The sequence below is a fragment of the Protopterus annectens genome, chromosome 7.part0 (genome assembly GCF_019279795.1).
Source record: "Protopterus annectens isolate FY-2018-M chromosome 7.part0, PAN1.0, whole genome shotgun sequence".
Lineage (NCBI taxonomy): Eukaryota > Metazoa > Chordata > Ceratodontiformes > Protopteridae > Protopterus > Protopterus annectens.
The window spans coordinates 1,111,407,041-1,111,424,191 of NC_056739.1; the positions used below are offsets into that span (position 1 = coordinate 1,111,407,041).

Consider the following 17,151-nt stretch of genomic DNA (forward strand, 5'->3'; position numbering starts at 1 on the left):
TCCTCTGCATCAAAATCCTCATAAGCAGAGAGCGGTTGCATGTCTACACATTCAGAGGCATCAGAATCATCGAACTCCTGTTAAGATAAAACTACTGCGGACAAGTCTCTTTCTTTTGGAAGGGGTAGCCTGGCTTCCCCTAATAAGCATAATAAGGTCTTTCATCATTTTAAGCATTTGAGATTGAGGTAAGGTAGCAGGTGCCTGAGCTTGGGTTGTTTTTTTGAGCGTAGTTCGTACCCTGGGCCTTAGAAATTCGGTAGTTTTAGAAAGAAGTGAAGACGCGAAAGAAGTCATCGGTTTTTGTCAAGTATCGGTAGTGTGAAGTACTTCCTCAGAAGCCGGTGCTTGCTCAGCGGCTCAGGACTCATCCAAGTTAAAGACAGCCACAGGATCCTTAGTCGAAGAGTCTCGCGGCATACTGGACTCTGAAAGGGTCTCGGTAGCAGCCTGCAAATCCACAGAAGCGGGCATCAGTGGCTGTAAATGCACCTCACTGAGGATAGGAGAAATGACGACTAGCTTAACGGAAGCATCATTGGCAGTTTTGGACCTGTGCGGTCTGTCTTTATCCTTACGTTTTTTTGGAAGATCGGTAGTCGGATGGCTTACTGAAGCCATACCAGAATTCGAGGACTGAGAGTGAAAATATCTAGGTACAATAAGCGCCCGACGACATATAGTTCTGACACTGAACAAAGCACAAAAGTGACAGCGAGGGACGTCGTGGTGTGGGCCTAAACAGGTGACGCAGTAAGAATGGAAGTCTCGGTGTGGTATTTGCTTTCTACAGGCTAGACAATTGTTACTTTTTCCTTGCTCTGATCGATGTCAGAAAAAGTTATGCCCAACGGGGTGCTTAACTTTAGAAGACTTCAACTTCAATTTGGAAATGAAAACTCAAGTAGTGGCAACCTGCACTTGTGCAAACTGCTTCGGCTTTTGGCAAGAAAGACTGATGTAATGGCGTTGGCTGCCTGTTTTTATACCACTGAGGACCTGACGTCAGTCCTGGAGCAACAGCAACTGATGCAGAAATGCTAAGCCTCTGGTATTTGGGCCAACTAAGGGCTACACCTGGCAGGATAACCCAAATGTGATGACTGCAACAGTGAAACACGAAGATCATCTGGTACCCTTGTAGCCTTAGATACACTGCTACCACTGGCATGCAGTTGGAACACCCTGGGGTCTCTGTTGAGACCAAAGGGCAGTATTCCAAAATGAAAATGACTGGACCCCAGCTAAAAGTCAGAAATCTCCTGGGCTGTCTCGCTATCGTTGAGTGAGAGTAGGCATCTTGAAGATCTACTGATTACATCTAGTTCATCTTTCTTAGGAGAGACATAATGGACTTAATCATGATCATCCAGAACGCCACCTGTTTTACAAACTGAGGAGGAGGAGGTCCAAAGCAGGCCTGAGGTCCTGGGTCTTTATCAGAACCACAAAGAACCTTGAATAGTCTTTGAACCCTTGCTGGTTTAGTAGGACCACATGGATGAGTTGCATTTTGTAGCAGCTTTGAAATTTCTGCTGCTTTCAGTTTCTTCTGACTAGGCAGATTCAGTAATTTTCTATGTTTGTTGGGGGGTAAAGCAAAGCAAATAACATCTGGCAATGATCTTCTGCATCCAAGAATCCTGAGTAAGGGGTAACAAGCATGAGGGTGCAGAAACAAGTGTCCTTTGACTGATTCCAGAGTGCAGCAGTCGGGCAACCATTCATGAGCACTGGAAAGTTCTCTCAGTAAAGGGACCTCAAAACCCATGATTATGTGGGCCACCTTTGCCCTACAGGTGCTGTCTATTGAAACAGTTTCTTCCTTTTCTTGAAAGGGAAGGGTGGTTTGTCTAAAGAACGGTCCTGAAGAAAACTCTGATTTATGGAACCATAACTTTTTTTCCATCCTTTTGCTTCTGGGAAAAACAAATGCCCAAGGCAAATGATGTTTGCCTTTCTGCTCACTTATGGTGTTTCCTTGACCTTAGGTTCAAAGTGTGTGGAACTGTCAAGAAGAGCATTAACAAAAGACATCTTGAAGCTCTCCGCAACATCGTAGAGATGCATCCAGGCTTGCCAGTGAATGGCGATGCCAGTGTCTGCAATTCTTGATGTGTCATCAGATGCAGTGGAAAGCAATCACATGGACAGAAACATTGACTGAAGAGTGGTTCTCTGTGATTCCACAGTCTTCTGCACATCTGCAGGCAAATTAACAGACAGGAACTTGGAAAGCTCTTGGAGAAGTCTCACTGGAAACATGTCATATGGGCTTGGTACTTCAGTGCATGTACAGCAAATGTCACTGAAGTGCAAGTCCGCTTTCCCAATCTGTCCAGTGCCCTACATTCCCTATTAGGGGTATGTACAGAGGTGCACTCTTCACAGTGCTCCTCTTTCATGGGTACCACAATTGGATCATCGCTCCAATATGGCCTACACCTAAGCAGATACTAAGATTTTGTCAGGTTTTCTCAGAATCGACTCCCTGACAGAGTTCCTTCCAAGCCCAGAGAGTCCAGGTCAATGAGCTGATCAGCATTTGATAATCCCATGCCAAATTATCCTTTACCTCCTAACCCTACATCACAAATTCTTATATTAAAATTAGAGCCCAGCCAACACCAATATATTTTAAAATAAGACTAGCACCTCTTGGGTGAAGAGCTTTTGTTTTTAACTTTGAATGGGACATTAATAGCAGGCACCAACTTTTTCAGTCTCTATATCCCATCACTCTGAAATGCTCTCCCCTTCAAATAAACCAAGCCCAAACAATTCACTCTGCACCTACCTCTCACATATCATACTGTAATAAAGGACTGTAAATATTAAATCAAATGATACACTCCTGCTTGACAGAAATCACAACTCAATGTCTACAGATTTACTTCTTTCTTTCTTTACAGGGTTATTTACTGGCTTTTGTTTTCCCCATCTTCTTGCTTAACTGCTACTGAATGCTATTTTCTTCTCTCTCTCTATAAAACAATCCCACACTAAGTTCTGATGGACTCAGGTTATTTCTTGAAGGCCTGCAGTTCTGAAAGAGACCAAATATAAATGAAGAAACTTATTTTTTTGCATCACTAACTCAAAGACAAGACTGCATCATGAGCTACTGTGTTCTTTGATCATTATATTTGCTCTGATGGAGCTATTCTCTCCATGTGTGCAATGTAAACTGATTCTGGCCAGCTGCACCTATCTGGTCAAAACACTTCACAAAATAAATAAAATGTAAAGTTTAAGACACAAAGACAATGAAAGTAAATGAGATATGCAGCCTCTTAGAATTTTAAGTAAAACAGTGGACGAAACTAAGGAGAAAAGCTGGACCCCAACTGATTAAGTATTTCCAGGTTATAGGTAATATTTCAGAGACAGTGCAATTAGACCACAATTTACAAAAACTTATAACCACACAACTGGAAAATGAAACTCAAACCAAAAGCTGTAGATGGAATGAAGGCGCAAATACAATTCTTTAGTACTTTCGTTCAAATTTATTCTTCATGAACTTCTTCAGAAAAAAGTTAACCTCTCAAAACACACCTCTTTTAAGTTACATCACGACTTTCATGATACTTTAAAGGTATAAAATCATACCATAAAAATAAAAAATAAAAAACTGTCTTGTTTTCCAAACAACTTAGAATGTCAAAGCTTCATAAAAAATGTCTTAATATAAAAACATTGTCATACTACTGTGATTTGAATGTTATTTTTGTGCTAAAAACACTTAATACAATCGTTCAGACAAGGAGCTTGTTCTGCTCCCAAACTGATATGCCACAGTGACTCCTTGCATTCTAAAATCAAATTGGTGTTCTCTATATAATCCACTTGTTGAACATAATCTATGACTGAAAAGGTGAACTTTTTAAAGTTCACACAGTGAATAGCATGCCTAGCTAAAGCATTGGTAGTGTGTGCTCATATATTCTACACTTTAAACATCTAATGGTTTTTCCTATGTAGTAACTAGGACAAGAGTCACATACTGCCACAAACTATGTTTGTACTCTCACAGGTAAACAGTCTGTGGACCCAAATAGTCCTTTTAAAATGTGTAATAAATGTACTAGATGTATTACTTATAGACCTACAATTGTTTACACTTCCTACAGGAGAAAGTACCACAAACACTATTCACATCAGTCAATGCTCAAGTGTGCCCCCCCTCCTACCATTTTTCAAAATGTTTTTGATGTTCTTAATTTTCTTGTAGGTGAACTTGGGTTCTACACCTACTACCTGTATGAGTTCCCTATTCCCTATCAAAACCTTCCAATTGTCCTTAATTATGTATTTGATGACACCCATTTCATTGATAATGGGGATGGGGAAAGAAATAGTAAACACCGTTGTCTATCTTTTTCCTGTTGTTACTTACATCACCAACCCCCCTGTTGATGGGTTTGGCAGCATTTTGTCTCAGAATAAACACTTCCTTGTGTATATTGGTTAACAAAGCCTGGTCATACCGTTTGTTCAAAAATTATGTCAACCTCTTGAAAAAAAAAAAAAAAGTGTCATCATCAAATGCAAGTCTACTAAGGTGAATAAACTGCCCCTTAATCACCCCTTTCTTCATATGCCTAGGGTGTAAACTATCTCTGTGCAAATATTGGTTGACAAAAACATCTTTCCAATAAATCTTGCTCACAAATGTGTTACTGGACGTATCAAAACCCAAATGTATATCCAAAAAATGAATGGTCCTACCAAAACTTCCCACAGAAAATTCCAAAAAGTCTGTGGTGTGATTTAAGTCCCTAAGTAACAACAGGAAAAAGGACAACACAGTGTTTACTATTTCTTTCCCCATCCCCATTGTCAATGAAATGGGTGTCAAACACATAATTAAGGACAACTGGAAGGTTTTGATGGGGAATAGGGAACTCACACAGGTAGTAGGTGTAGAACCCAAGTTCACCTACAAGAAAACTAAGAACATCAAAAACATTTTGAAAATGGTGTGTGTGGGGGGGGGGCACACCAGCATTGACTGATGTGAATAGTGTTTGTGGTACTTTCTCCTGTAGGAAGTGTAAACAATGTAGGTATACAAGCAATACATTAGTACATTTATTACACATCTTAAAAGGACTATTTGGGTCCACAGACGGCTTTACCTGTGAACGTATAAACATAGCTTATGTGGCAGTATTCGACTCTTGTCCTAGTTACTACACAGGAAAAACTATTAGATGTTTAAAGCGTAGAATATATGAGCACACACTTGCTATACAAAAAAATGGTTTTACCAATGTTGTAGCTAGGCATGCTATTCACTGTGTGAACTTTAAAAAGTTCACCTTTTCAGTCATAGATTATGTTCAACTAGTGGATTATATAGGGAACACCAATTTGATTTTAGAATGCAAGGAGTCACTGTGGCAGATTAGTTTGGCAGCAGACAGAGCCCCTGGTCTGAATGAATGTATTAATATTAAGTGTTTTTTAGCAATAAAATAACATTCAAATCGCAATAGGTTCATAGGCTGGTATTAGGCTATCGGCCCTAGGGCCTATACAAGCCAAGCCATAACAATTCCCTGGATATTTCTTCACACAATATTTACATCCCCGGACCCCTGTCTAGCAGGGCGAATGACATGATCCCCAGGGTGAATTTCCTATCTCCCATCCAATCATCAAGGTTCCTTTTGAAGAGGGCCAAGGAGGTGCTCTCTGCTTGACATGTATGGGCAGTCTATTCCAGAGTATGGGGATTCTCTGGGTCAGGAACCTATCCCTCCAGCATGTTTTGTTCAATTGTGATGACAAAGTTTAGATCCCTGGAGCGTGTGGCTCTGGGGGATTGGGATTTCTTTAAGTGAAGCATGTTCAACAGCTCAGGGTTTGACATGGCCTTGTATGTTAAGCAGAGATTGCCTATGAGTAGACGATATGCCAGAGTATAGCTGGAGTTTTTTTTTTTAGATGGTCGGCATAGGGCATCTGCTTTAGGCCTGTGATTCTTTTAGTGAGGTATTTCTGCGGCCTTTCCAGCTGTTGCAGATGTCTTGTGAGGTACATACCAAACGGGGCGTTGTACTCTATAATGGGTCTGAATGAGGGATGAGTACAGTGGGACAATGACCTCCTTTTTTCTGGATGAAAAGCCCTTAGTGATGAGGTGTGCCGCATAGAAGGATTTCCTGACTGTTGTGGCGATGTGGTTGTCGAAGGTGAGACCACTGTCCACTTGTGACCCCAAGTCTCTCATCACACTTTCGGTGTTTAGTGTATTGCCACCTATGTGGTAATTCATGGGTACATTGTTTTTCCCAAAGGGGATAACTATACATTTCTTGGCATTAAGCTTGAGCCCATGGCTCTGGCAACAAGCATCTGTTTCTGTAAGGCCCTTTTGTAAAATATCCACATCATTTGGGGATTCAATAATGGCTCCCACTTTGCAGTCATCTGAGGTACTCCACTTGTCTGAAGCTAGATTTGGAGTCTGCTACTTTTAGTCTGGGTTCTGTCAGTAAGCCAACTGGAAACCCATAAAGTAACGTAGGGATTTATGCCCAACTTAGTAAGTTTATCTATGATTCCAGAGTGGGGGATGGTGTCAAAGGCATTGGCGAGGTCCAGATAGGCTGTGTGGACCGCCTTACCCTTGTCCACAGCTCTGGAGACTGATTCGAAGAAGTCAATCAGGTTCAGGAGACAAGATCGGCCCTTCACGAGCCCAAACTGGGTGGGGTCCAGTGTTTGAAGGTTGCCGATGTCTTTGTTTATAAGTTCCATGATAATGCGTGCTCTTGCATATCAGGCTCGTCAGACTGATGGGGATGGTAGTTCCTGGGATCCAACGTGGATCCCCCCCTTGTGGAGTGGGATAACTGTAGCTGTGTGCCACTCACTGGGCACAAAGCTTGAGGTGAGGCTATGATAAAACATGACACTTAGGTGAGGTGCCAGTTCATTTTGTAGTTCATGTATTACACAGCCCAGGATGTCATCTGGTCCCATGGATGGTGTATTCTTAGGTTTGGAGAGTGCGGTTTCTACCTGTGTGGCCGTGATTACCGGAATTTGGCAATCTTTTGGTATTGAGATGGGCCCTTTAGGGGGTGAAGTTGGCACTAAATCAATCTGTCAGGGTACTGGCAATATCCTTGGGATCAGTATATTTAATGCCATTCTGTTGTAGCTCAGAGCATATCTGAGCATTGCCATTTAGATTCTTGACATAACTACAGAATGCCTTGTGGTTGTCTTTGGAATCGTTGGCAATTTTATTTTCGTAACTAGTTTTGGAGGATTTTATGAGGGATCTCAGCTTCTTACTGAGGCTGGTAAGGGAGTTTTTTGCATCCTGAGATTTTCCTCTTTTCTGCAACAGTTTCTTCCTTCTGTTGTGTAGTTTGTTTACGGCAGGGGACCACCAGATTGGATTCCTTTTTTTGGAGGACAGCATCTTGGTTCTATTTGGAATGGCACGATTCATGCACGAGTGGATGTGCTCGTACAGTGCCTTAGTGTAGGATTCAGCAGTTGAACTTTCAGCTCTCATCTGCATGGGTGTCATGAAGCTTGTCACTTCAGACTTGAGTAGCATGAAGTTGGCTTTGGAGAAGTTTTTTACGAAGGTTTCCTTACTGGGGGGGGGGGGGGTTGGATGTGGCTGTCAAGGGTGATTTGCTTATGGTCAGACCTGACCAATGAGGGGGTGACCACCACTGGTGTGGAGCATCTAGCTCCCATGTTGGTAATGACCAGGTCTAGGATATTGGAGCCCCTGGTGGGACAATGGATTAGTTGATCCAGGATGTTGGAATTTATGAATTCCAAGAACCGTTGGGAAAAGGTGTTGGTACCAGAGTAGTTTTCTCAGTTAATGGCAGGGTAGTTGAAATCACCCAATATTAGAGTGTTTGGTTGTATCTTAATATTTTCCAGTATGTTTAGAAAGGTGTAGTGAGAATCTTGGGGCATGGTGGAGGATCTGTAGCAAGCTACAATTTGGATTGCAGTCTTACCTAGTGTTATAGTTGCACCTGGAGAATTTCGGATGCATTGTGCTGGGCAACTAGCCTGGAGGTGTGAATATCCTTGGTGAATATGGACACTCCTCCACCTTTAGTGTTTAGGTCTTGGTTTGGTGGCTGAAAAGTGTAGTAAGAGTTGTAGCCTGGTATTGCAAGTGTGTACTCTGGAGCCTTGAACCAGGTCTCCGTTACTGCACAGATATCAATGTTTTCCATTTTTAGGAGTGCCTCGAGAGAGTGCATTTTGAGGTTTAGACTTCTAGCATTGAGTAGCATTACATTCAAATTTTGCATGCTTGTATCTGTTACGGTGGTGGTTTTGTGGTTTTAAGGGTGGCAAGCCAGTAACCTGAATTCCGGGGTGACAGGTGCAAACCATCTCTTGCACAGCATTGTGGTTTGTCGATCATGTCGTCCCAGGCAGACAGATACTGGATACCCTTTGAATGACACCAGAAGCTTAGCCAATTGTTGAAGTCAATCATTTTGTCCTTATACTGTGGTATCATTCTGGGTGAAGGCAGGATGCTACACAGGGCTAGGGTCATAACTGCCTGGGCCACATGATCCAAGAGCTCTTCCATGTCTTTTTTCATGTAGTCCAGGGAGGTACGTCTCAAGTCATTCACTCCAACATGGACAATGACAGAGTTGTACTTGTTGTGGAGTGACTTGAGTGCATGCGTTATGTGGCGGATCCTGGCAGATGACTTTAATTTTCTCCTTGTTCAGTCTGGTGAGTGGGATATCAGTGTGCCTGACTATACAGTCACCTATGACTAAAGTGTTGGGTACGTCGTCTTGCCTTAGGGGCTGTTGTTGGGTGGCACACTGGTGTTGTGAACTATGTGTCACTTTGGTTGTGACTGGTGTTTGTTTGCATTTCAGCTTCGGAGGTCCTTTTTGCTTGGGCAAGTTAATGTTAAGGGCCTCCACATATGTGGGTTTAGTGTTGCTATGTGTGTGTGTGTTGATGGCGTGGGTTTTGAAGGGCTATGTGTTGCTTGAAGTGTATAGTGCAGGTGTTAACCTTCTCCTCGACTATTTAGCACAATCTTGGCTGGAGAGAGCTTTGCTTCCAGTTTGGCTATGTAAGTGCATCTCTCGCAGGTTGTAGTGTTGGTTGGTAGGAGGAGAGGGTTGTCTGTGTACAATTTGGCATTGCTGCATTGCCGCAGTATGCCCAGACTCACCAGGTGGACAGAAGAAATTACCGGAAGCTGACCCTTGGACATGCCTTTTTAAGTGTTTTTTTGTAAAGTACAAGAGCTGTTTTCCCTTACCTTTGCAAGGTACTTTGCAATTTTAGGCTTAGTGCCTACGATTAATTTCTCCTTATTAACAAGGAGAGTTGAGTGCTTGTATCAGTTTAAGGCTTCCTAGTGCTTTCCAGCAGGTTCTAGAGCAAGTGCTAGTCACAGGGGTTCAGATTTCAGTGCTACTACTGAGAAACCAGCTAGTTCTAAGGGAAAATTTGATGAGCACACTTTCTGGCACCTGGAATAGTTTAAGCATAGTCCCGCGGTGTTGCACGATGCGAAAAATGAGCAAACATGTACTTTTTTTTGGCCAGAAAGTTGAAAGGGATAGAAATTAGCCCAAAATGGCTAAAATTACAATTTCAGAGCTGGAAACCACTCCTCTAGTGTTAGACAGGCAGTACAATGCTCACCACTCCCACTGGTAAGCAGTAGGACTTCCCTCTAGGTCTGGATAGCTCTGAACACAGAAAATAAAGTCCTGAAACCAGCAAAGCCTGGGATCTGGACTATACTAGCTAGGAAAGGCAGGAAACAAGCAAACAAGATTGTTTGGTTAAAACAGGCTAAACAATGCGATAATACACTAAATAAGCATAGAAAAGGCTAACACGAGTGTGTTGCCCTAAACAGTAAATACAATTAGAACTCTACAAAATTAGCAGTTTAAAACTTTTTTAAATGAAGTAAGGCAAGTGCACAACTGAAAAATGATTTAAGAGGCAGTAATACAGTAGAGCCAATAGCTATGAAATACAGTACAAGTATGCAGTATACAATAAAATTGCTATAAATATCTAGAATAAGCAATAACTACTACAAATAAGCAAATAAAACCAGGCTACTTATTGCTATATATCACACATCAGCTGCTCCTCCTCAGATAGCTCTGACAATGTTTTTATATTAAAACATTTTTTATGAAGCTTTGACATTCTAAGCTGTTTGGAAAACAAGACAGTTTTTTATATTTTATGGTATGATTTTATACCTTTAAATTAAAATATCATGAAAGTCATGTGATGTGTGATGTAACTTAGGTGTGTTTTGAGAGGTTAACTTTTTTCGGAAGAAGTTCATGAAGAATAAATTTGAACGAAAGTACTAAAGAATTGCAGACCACAATTTACTTTCATTCTATGAAAACAGGTAATGTAAAACTGGGACAGTTAGCTTGAAAGAATGCAAGCAGGGATAGTAGTTTTCTCAGAAAGGCTGTATGGACATTTACTCAGGAGTTGTACGTTAATAGCAAGTGTTATGTCTCTTCAACTAAATGCCATCAGGTATGGTAGAATGTACTTTCACAGTACAACCATACATGACAAACTGGTAGTTAAGATTCATTTTTTTATGAATCAAGCAAACTGACATTTCAAACTAATGCTACAGCAATATTTTAAACTACAATGATGTACTTTGAGAACTGTACTTGAAAAGACTAGCATCAGTGCTTTTAACACAAGAAACAGTAACTTCTAAAATGTATACCATGTTGCTTTTTGTCTAGCCTACCTTGTTATCTTTGGCCTCTATTTGCTTGGTAGATTCTTGAATTCTTCTCTGGAGGTCACTAATTGTTGCTAAGGATTTGTCATAGCGGTCTTTAAGCTCCTTGATTTCTTGTTCAATGCCTAAGCTTCTTGATTTGAGTGTTTCCTTCTCATCTTTTGCAGCAAGTTCATCTCGTTTGGCACGTACAGCCTCTTCACACATTTCATTATATTTCTTATTCAAGCTGGCCACACTTTCATTCAGGGTAGCAATTTGGGACTCAAATTCATTTCTCATAGTTCTGTACTCTGACAGTTCAATTACATCTTTACTTTCGAGTTCACTTAATGCTCTACTGGAACTCTGAATCTCTGACTTTAATACTGAAATTTCCTGCAATTTAACATTCATTTCTTCCTCCCTTTTCTTACATTTTTCCTTCAGAGCCAGGATCTCTCTTTCTGAAGCTTCCTTCATTTGTACATATTCCATCAAAGGCACAGAGGATTCTTTTTGATTATCAAGCGCTTGCTGCAGTCTCTTCCCTAATTCTGCTTCACGCTGATATGCAACTTTTGCTTTCTCTAGTTCATGTCGTAGTTCTTCAATTGAACTGTTAAGTGTTTTTTTCATGGCCTCAAACTGATCCAGAACAATGTATTCTCCTTGCATGCGATTCTGCAGTGTTTGGATATTTGCAACATACCTCTCATTTTCTTCTTTTAATCTCTCTCGTTCATGTTGCACATCTGTGTACGTCCGGGTCAGATCTTGCAACTTGTTGTTAAGATCATCTATCCTTTCTTTAAAATGCCTTTCCATTTCTTCATTTTCACCTCTGGGAATAAAGCTACATTCAATTTTCTTATTCAATACGAGAATCTCTTGCTTCATATTTTCATTTTCCTGACCGTATTTCACTGCTTCTTTTTCCGCACGGTCTGACAGCTGGATCTGCTCCATCAGTTTGCTTGTTAGCTCCTGTACTTTGGCTTCTAAAGCATTCTGCTTTTCACCCAGAACTGTGACAGGAACAAACTTTGACTTAATACATTCATGTATAGTGTCCAGTTCCTCTTTCTGAGCTTCAATTTCTCTGTGAAGTTTTAACGTTTCATCTCGTGCATTCTCATACTTTATCTTAGTTTCTGAAACTGTCATTTCAAGCTGATTCACTCTGTTGTTTAATACAGTTTTTATTTCTTCATGGTCCTTTAACTTGATATATTCTTCCTGTATTTTTTGCTGGTATTCATCCAATTTATCACTTAAAATTCCATTCTGATCTTTGAGTCTTGTTATTTCTCCGTGTGCTTCAGTATGCAGTTTCTGCTGTTCCAGTAGTTCCTTCTTAGCGGCATCCAAAGCCTTACTCAAGGTAGCCTTGATTTCATTATATGAAGACAGAGGCACATAATTATCATGCATGTTTTTATTTAGGGCAGTATGTTCTGACAGTAGCTTTGATTTTTCTGTCTCTAATTCACTGCATTTCTGATTAATAAGATCAAGCTGTCTTTTCAGTTCTGCAACATTAGACTTAAGGACTGACATTTCAGTTTCCTGCTGCCTTTCTGATGAGAGAGACTGAGCTTGCAAGCGAGTGACATTTTCATTTAAATTTTCCTTTTGCATTTTCACCTGTTCTAATTCTTGTGAAACTTTTTTATACTGTGCTGCTGTCTCTGTATTTGTTTGGCTGAGCTCATCAATGGCTTGACCAAATGCTTGCTTCATCTCATTGTGTGATTTCAAAGACACATACTGAGTACTAATCCTGCTTGACAAATTGTGTAACTGTTGCTTCAGGATGCTATTCTCTTGTTGGTTCCTTTCTAACTCCTTCTGTACAATCAGATTCCTATTTAACAACTCTGAAATTTCTTTCTCAAGTTCTCCAATTCTATGATTTGAGATATTTTTTAATTTTTCATGTTCTCCAATGATTATATATCCTGCCATTTTAGTTTTGTGATTCTCCATTTCCCTTTTAAGTAACCTATTCTCTTCTTCCACACTTTCTTTTGCTTTTTGAACTTCTAAGCACTGCTTCTCTTTTTCATCGACAGCATTGGTTAAGAGACTCTTCATGTTTTCAAATTTTTCAGAAGACACACACTGCACCAATTTCTCCTCCGTCGTCTTTAACTTAGCTTCAACCTCTGCTGACTTTCGTTCCGCCTCAGCTTTTGCTGTCATGGACATGCTCAGCTCTTTCAACAAACGTTTTGAATCCTCCTCAGCCTTTCCTTTTGCATTCCTCAGTTCCTCTAAAGCTGATGTTTCTAGTCTGAGTAGCTTCTGTAGCCTTTCGACCTCTGCAGATGTTCCTTCATATTTAGATCTATATTCTTGTAACTGTTCCTTAAGGGACTCCAGTGTCTTTTTCTCTGGACTGCCTTCACCTGTAAGGTGATCTTTAAGTGCAACAACATAGCTTTGTAGATGCTTCACTTTTCCTTCAGACTCAAACATTCTCTTCTGTACATCATTAAGTGCATCTTCCAACTGCCTTATTTGTTCATCAGACTCTTCTTTTATTTTTCTGCCTTCTGCTGCCAGACTGCTGCATTCTGTTACTTTGACGGAAACCTCATTTTGAAGTCTACTAATCTCCTCTTTAGATTCTTCACATTTTTTCTTCAATACCTCCAGATCTTTCTTCAGCATTTCATTTTCAGTAACACAGGCCTGATTAGAAACGGACAGTTCCAGTGGTCTGAGCACAGACCTAGACTGTGGATGAGCTTGAAGTGGTACAGACTAAAAAAAAGAAAAAAAAAGTTGTTCACAATAAATTTATTCCCAGAGGTGAAAATCAACAAACATTTGTAAATCAGTAAATAATAAACTACAGCAATTATCTACTCCCTAAAAATACTTGCAGACAAGGCTAATTTTTAATGGAACAATTGAAGCAAATTACAAAAAAAGTGAACAGCTTCTTAAGCTTTTTGATCCCAAAGAACATTCCTAGAAACTTAAAATGGGCAAGAAGAATGCAATAAAATCTCAAAATTTCAAAATTAGGAAGCAAAATATCCCTGGAATTCAGAAAGAATGCCAGGAGCTACAACCAAAAGGCACTGTTTTACAGATTGCGTAAAATGCAATTCAGAGACATTAGCCACAATTTCGAAAGACCTCACTGGATAATCTGCATGCCTCTGAATTGTGTGGTGTTACTGCGAGTGCTAATTAACACTTTCTTGTGCCAATTACTTCAAGTGGCCCATGCATCACATTTGCTGCATACAGTCACCTCATTCTCCCCACACATACCCTAACACACAAATTCATGCACCCCTCGTACCTGTCCCTGAGTTGAAAGAACTTTCGTGATGTAGCCTCTTATTTTTATCCGGCCCTTCGTAAATCATGAGTTATTTCTGCTGCTAAGTAATGCCAAACAGTTTCATTCTACTTATTGTTTAGAAAGTGCATCATGATGCTACACCTATGACCTTTAAGTTTTCCCCTGGCATTGTCTGGAAGTCTTCAGCATGGCACCCCAATCCTTCACAACTGTCACTGCTCTGTTTCTTTTAACTCATGGACTACTGCTCAGTCAATAATGTTAGACATTAACAGTCTCATTTCATATATTTCACAAATTTCCAATGCATGCACTCTCAGTTAATGCAGAGGGCTAAAGCTCTGGGCTGCTAACTAGCTACTTTCCATGCCAAAGGTACAGGGGGTTTGTAATTTTTTTCTCCAGCTTTAACACAACATTTTTATAAAATTTAAAGAGTATACCTAGTGTCTAGAGGTGGTGATGTAGATGACTAAAGCTCTGCATTAACAAGTTTCTTTGTGTTCCAAAGATATAGGATTTAAAGCTTTTCAAGTCCCTGGCATGTAGTGCCTCCCAAAAATACATTTATTATGTGGTAAAAACGGTTTTATGAACTTAAGCGATTTGGGGTAATATTTAAAAGTACTCTTGATGATGTCACCCCCCCCCATACATATTTTGTGCTACAAAGCTGTTGTGCTATTAATGTTTTAACTGAGTTAAGAGTATCTTTGGTGTCTAATGCCCAACCCCCCCCCCACCATACTGCAATGTTTGCTAATTGGTCTAGGGCAGTTTAGAGGTACAACAACCTCACTCACACACACACACACACACACACACACACACACACACACACACACACACACACACACACACACACACACAAAATCTCTCTCAAAGACATACTCACCCATTCGCCTATATACACTAACACACACATACTACCCTGCCCCACCAACTAACTCTTCCCTTACTGTGACCACCCAGAAAGGAATACATACATGCACACGTGTGTGCACAGTCAAGACAACTAATCCCTAAGTATGCACTCAAGAGATGCAGTCAGGAACAAACAAATCCATCGCCACCTCTCTGCTCAACTCCCCCAGTACTTACTTCTAATGTGGTCTTACTAACTGACAGTAGCAGCTGAACCCAAACTTTTGGCTGAGTAACTTACCTCCGATAGCTGAGTCAACTGATATAGCCAATTGATTCTATGAATTACTTAGCTGCATAAATGCCTTACTGCATATGTTTCTAGGGGAGAACACATGGCTAATTAGCATAGGCCACTCCCTGGAATGTCTCATTAGCACATAGCTTGGCAGAAGAGAAAGCCCACCATGGCGATCACTGTGGTGAGCTTATCACTCAGTTAGAAAGGGCTGCTTAACACTAGTGGAAGCCGCTTCTGACTGGGCCTACATTCCCTTAGATTACAACATTTTCATTTAAAAAAGACTGGCTTCAAATATTCATAAAACCCTGCCTATCAATGGCAATAACTGCTTGTAAAAATGTGACTAAAACAACTGCAAATCAATGTGCAGTGAATACAAAATGTATGCATAAGAAATCTCAAACAAACAACACAAGTAAGTTGACTTTAAAATGACTGATGAAAAGAAAACAAATACTGTACTTCAGGAACCTCTAAAGGTCAATTATAATTTAAAAAAGTAAAACAGGAATATGTTAAATTTTGCAAAGCACTCTGGTCCTGTTCAAAAATTAGTACAATATGGGGAAAATAAGTGTACTCGCTGGAAGCATAAACATTTTAAATGCAGACTTGAATTTGAGAAAATGTTATAAAACTGCTCCTAGGAGCTTCTATTAGTAATTTGCACATATAAAGGAGCTCATATGGTAGTGTCGTAGCATCTGCCTTCTCTATAGTATGCCCCTTTAAAACCATAGCCATGCTAGACAACATTGCTCTAAACTAGTAAGAATCTGAACAAAGGAAACCATATGAATTTTCTGAATGCAGGAAGTAACAACCAAGTCCGTCCTATGGTGCAGCAAATGACAACATGGGGCTTTTAGTGACCATTTCAAAAATTATCCACCATCATTTTTAATATAATGAAACCTAGCACTTTTTTTTTGTCTGGAAGTGCTTTGGATAAAAAATCTGCTCACATAGTTTTAACTGACCTTACAGGTTCATAGGCAAGTACTGTGACAGCTCCCCTTATGGGTCATTTTGAGCCTACCCAATTTCTTTCAAAATTGGGAATCAAGTCTTGTATCTGGTGTTATGCCATCTTCCCTGACAGAAGTTATATAATTTCGAGTATATGCACTATTTTATTAGCCAGGGGAATGAAATGGTCAGTGACTATATTCAGCCATGAAATGAGCATCAAACAAAACAAAATACATGTAGAAAAATAAAGAATATTTCCAGCATCAGAAATATTTGACTTGATTAATATTCTTCTTTCGGCTTTTCCTGGTTAGGGGTCGCCACAGTGGATCGCCTGTCCGCTCACAATTGGCAGTGGAGTTTTACGGAGTAAAATTGCCAGCCCAGCGCCCAACCTTCCACAGAAGGCACATGCACATGCACTCATGCCTAGGGCCAATTTAGAGTGTCCAATCCACCTACAGCATATCTTTGGGATGTGGGAAGAAACCGGAGCACCCGGAGGAAACCCATGCGACCACAGGGACAATGCTTAAATGGCAAAATTCAGAAAGACTGAGATGAAATAAATGGATGCCCATCTTGATACCACATTGGTTAATTTGTCTTTTTCAATCAGCTGAACTTGAGCCATATGTGCGGGTGTGGAGGAGTTTGCGGATGCAAGTCTGTGCGTAGCACAATCTTTTGTGCCCTTCACCTGTAAGCTACTGAATGAAATAAAAAGGAAGTATTGAAACATACAAGTGCTTGCTCCCATTTCTCTGGGCCCTGGTAATGAGCAGAGAACTCCCTCACCGAATAAGTGCATCAAAGAAGGGGAGCAAGTTGTGTGTGTGTGTGTGTGTGAGTGTGTGTCAGGGACAGAAAGAGGTATGACGCACTAGAGGTTGGCTGGAACATGGACAGGTGGGATACGCAAGCTGCCAC

At 40.5% G+C, this 17,151-nt stretch overlaps 1 protein-coding gene across 1 annotated transcript in view; it reads right to left on the reverse strand.

Moving 5' to 3' along the window:
• The window catches only part of UACA (uveal autoantigen with coiled-coil domains and ankyrin repeats), an 845,278-nt gene that overhangs the window by 146,635 nt on the left and 681,492 nt on the right, over positions 1-17,151 (reverse strand). The window contains exon 16 of the mRNA XM_044077695.1: positions 10,787-13,528. Coding sequence (XP_043933630.1) covers positions 10,787-13,528 — 2,742 coding nt within the window. The remainder of the gene's footprint in view (positions 1-10,786; positions 13,529-17,151) is intronic.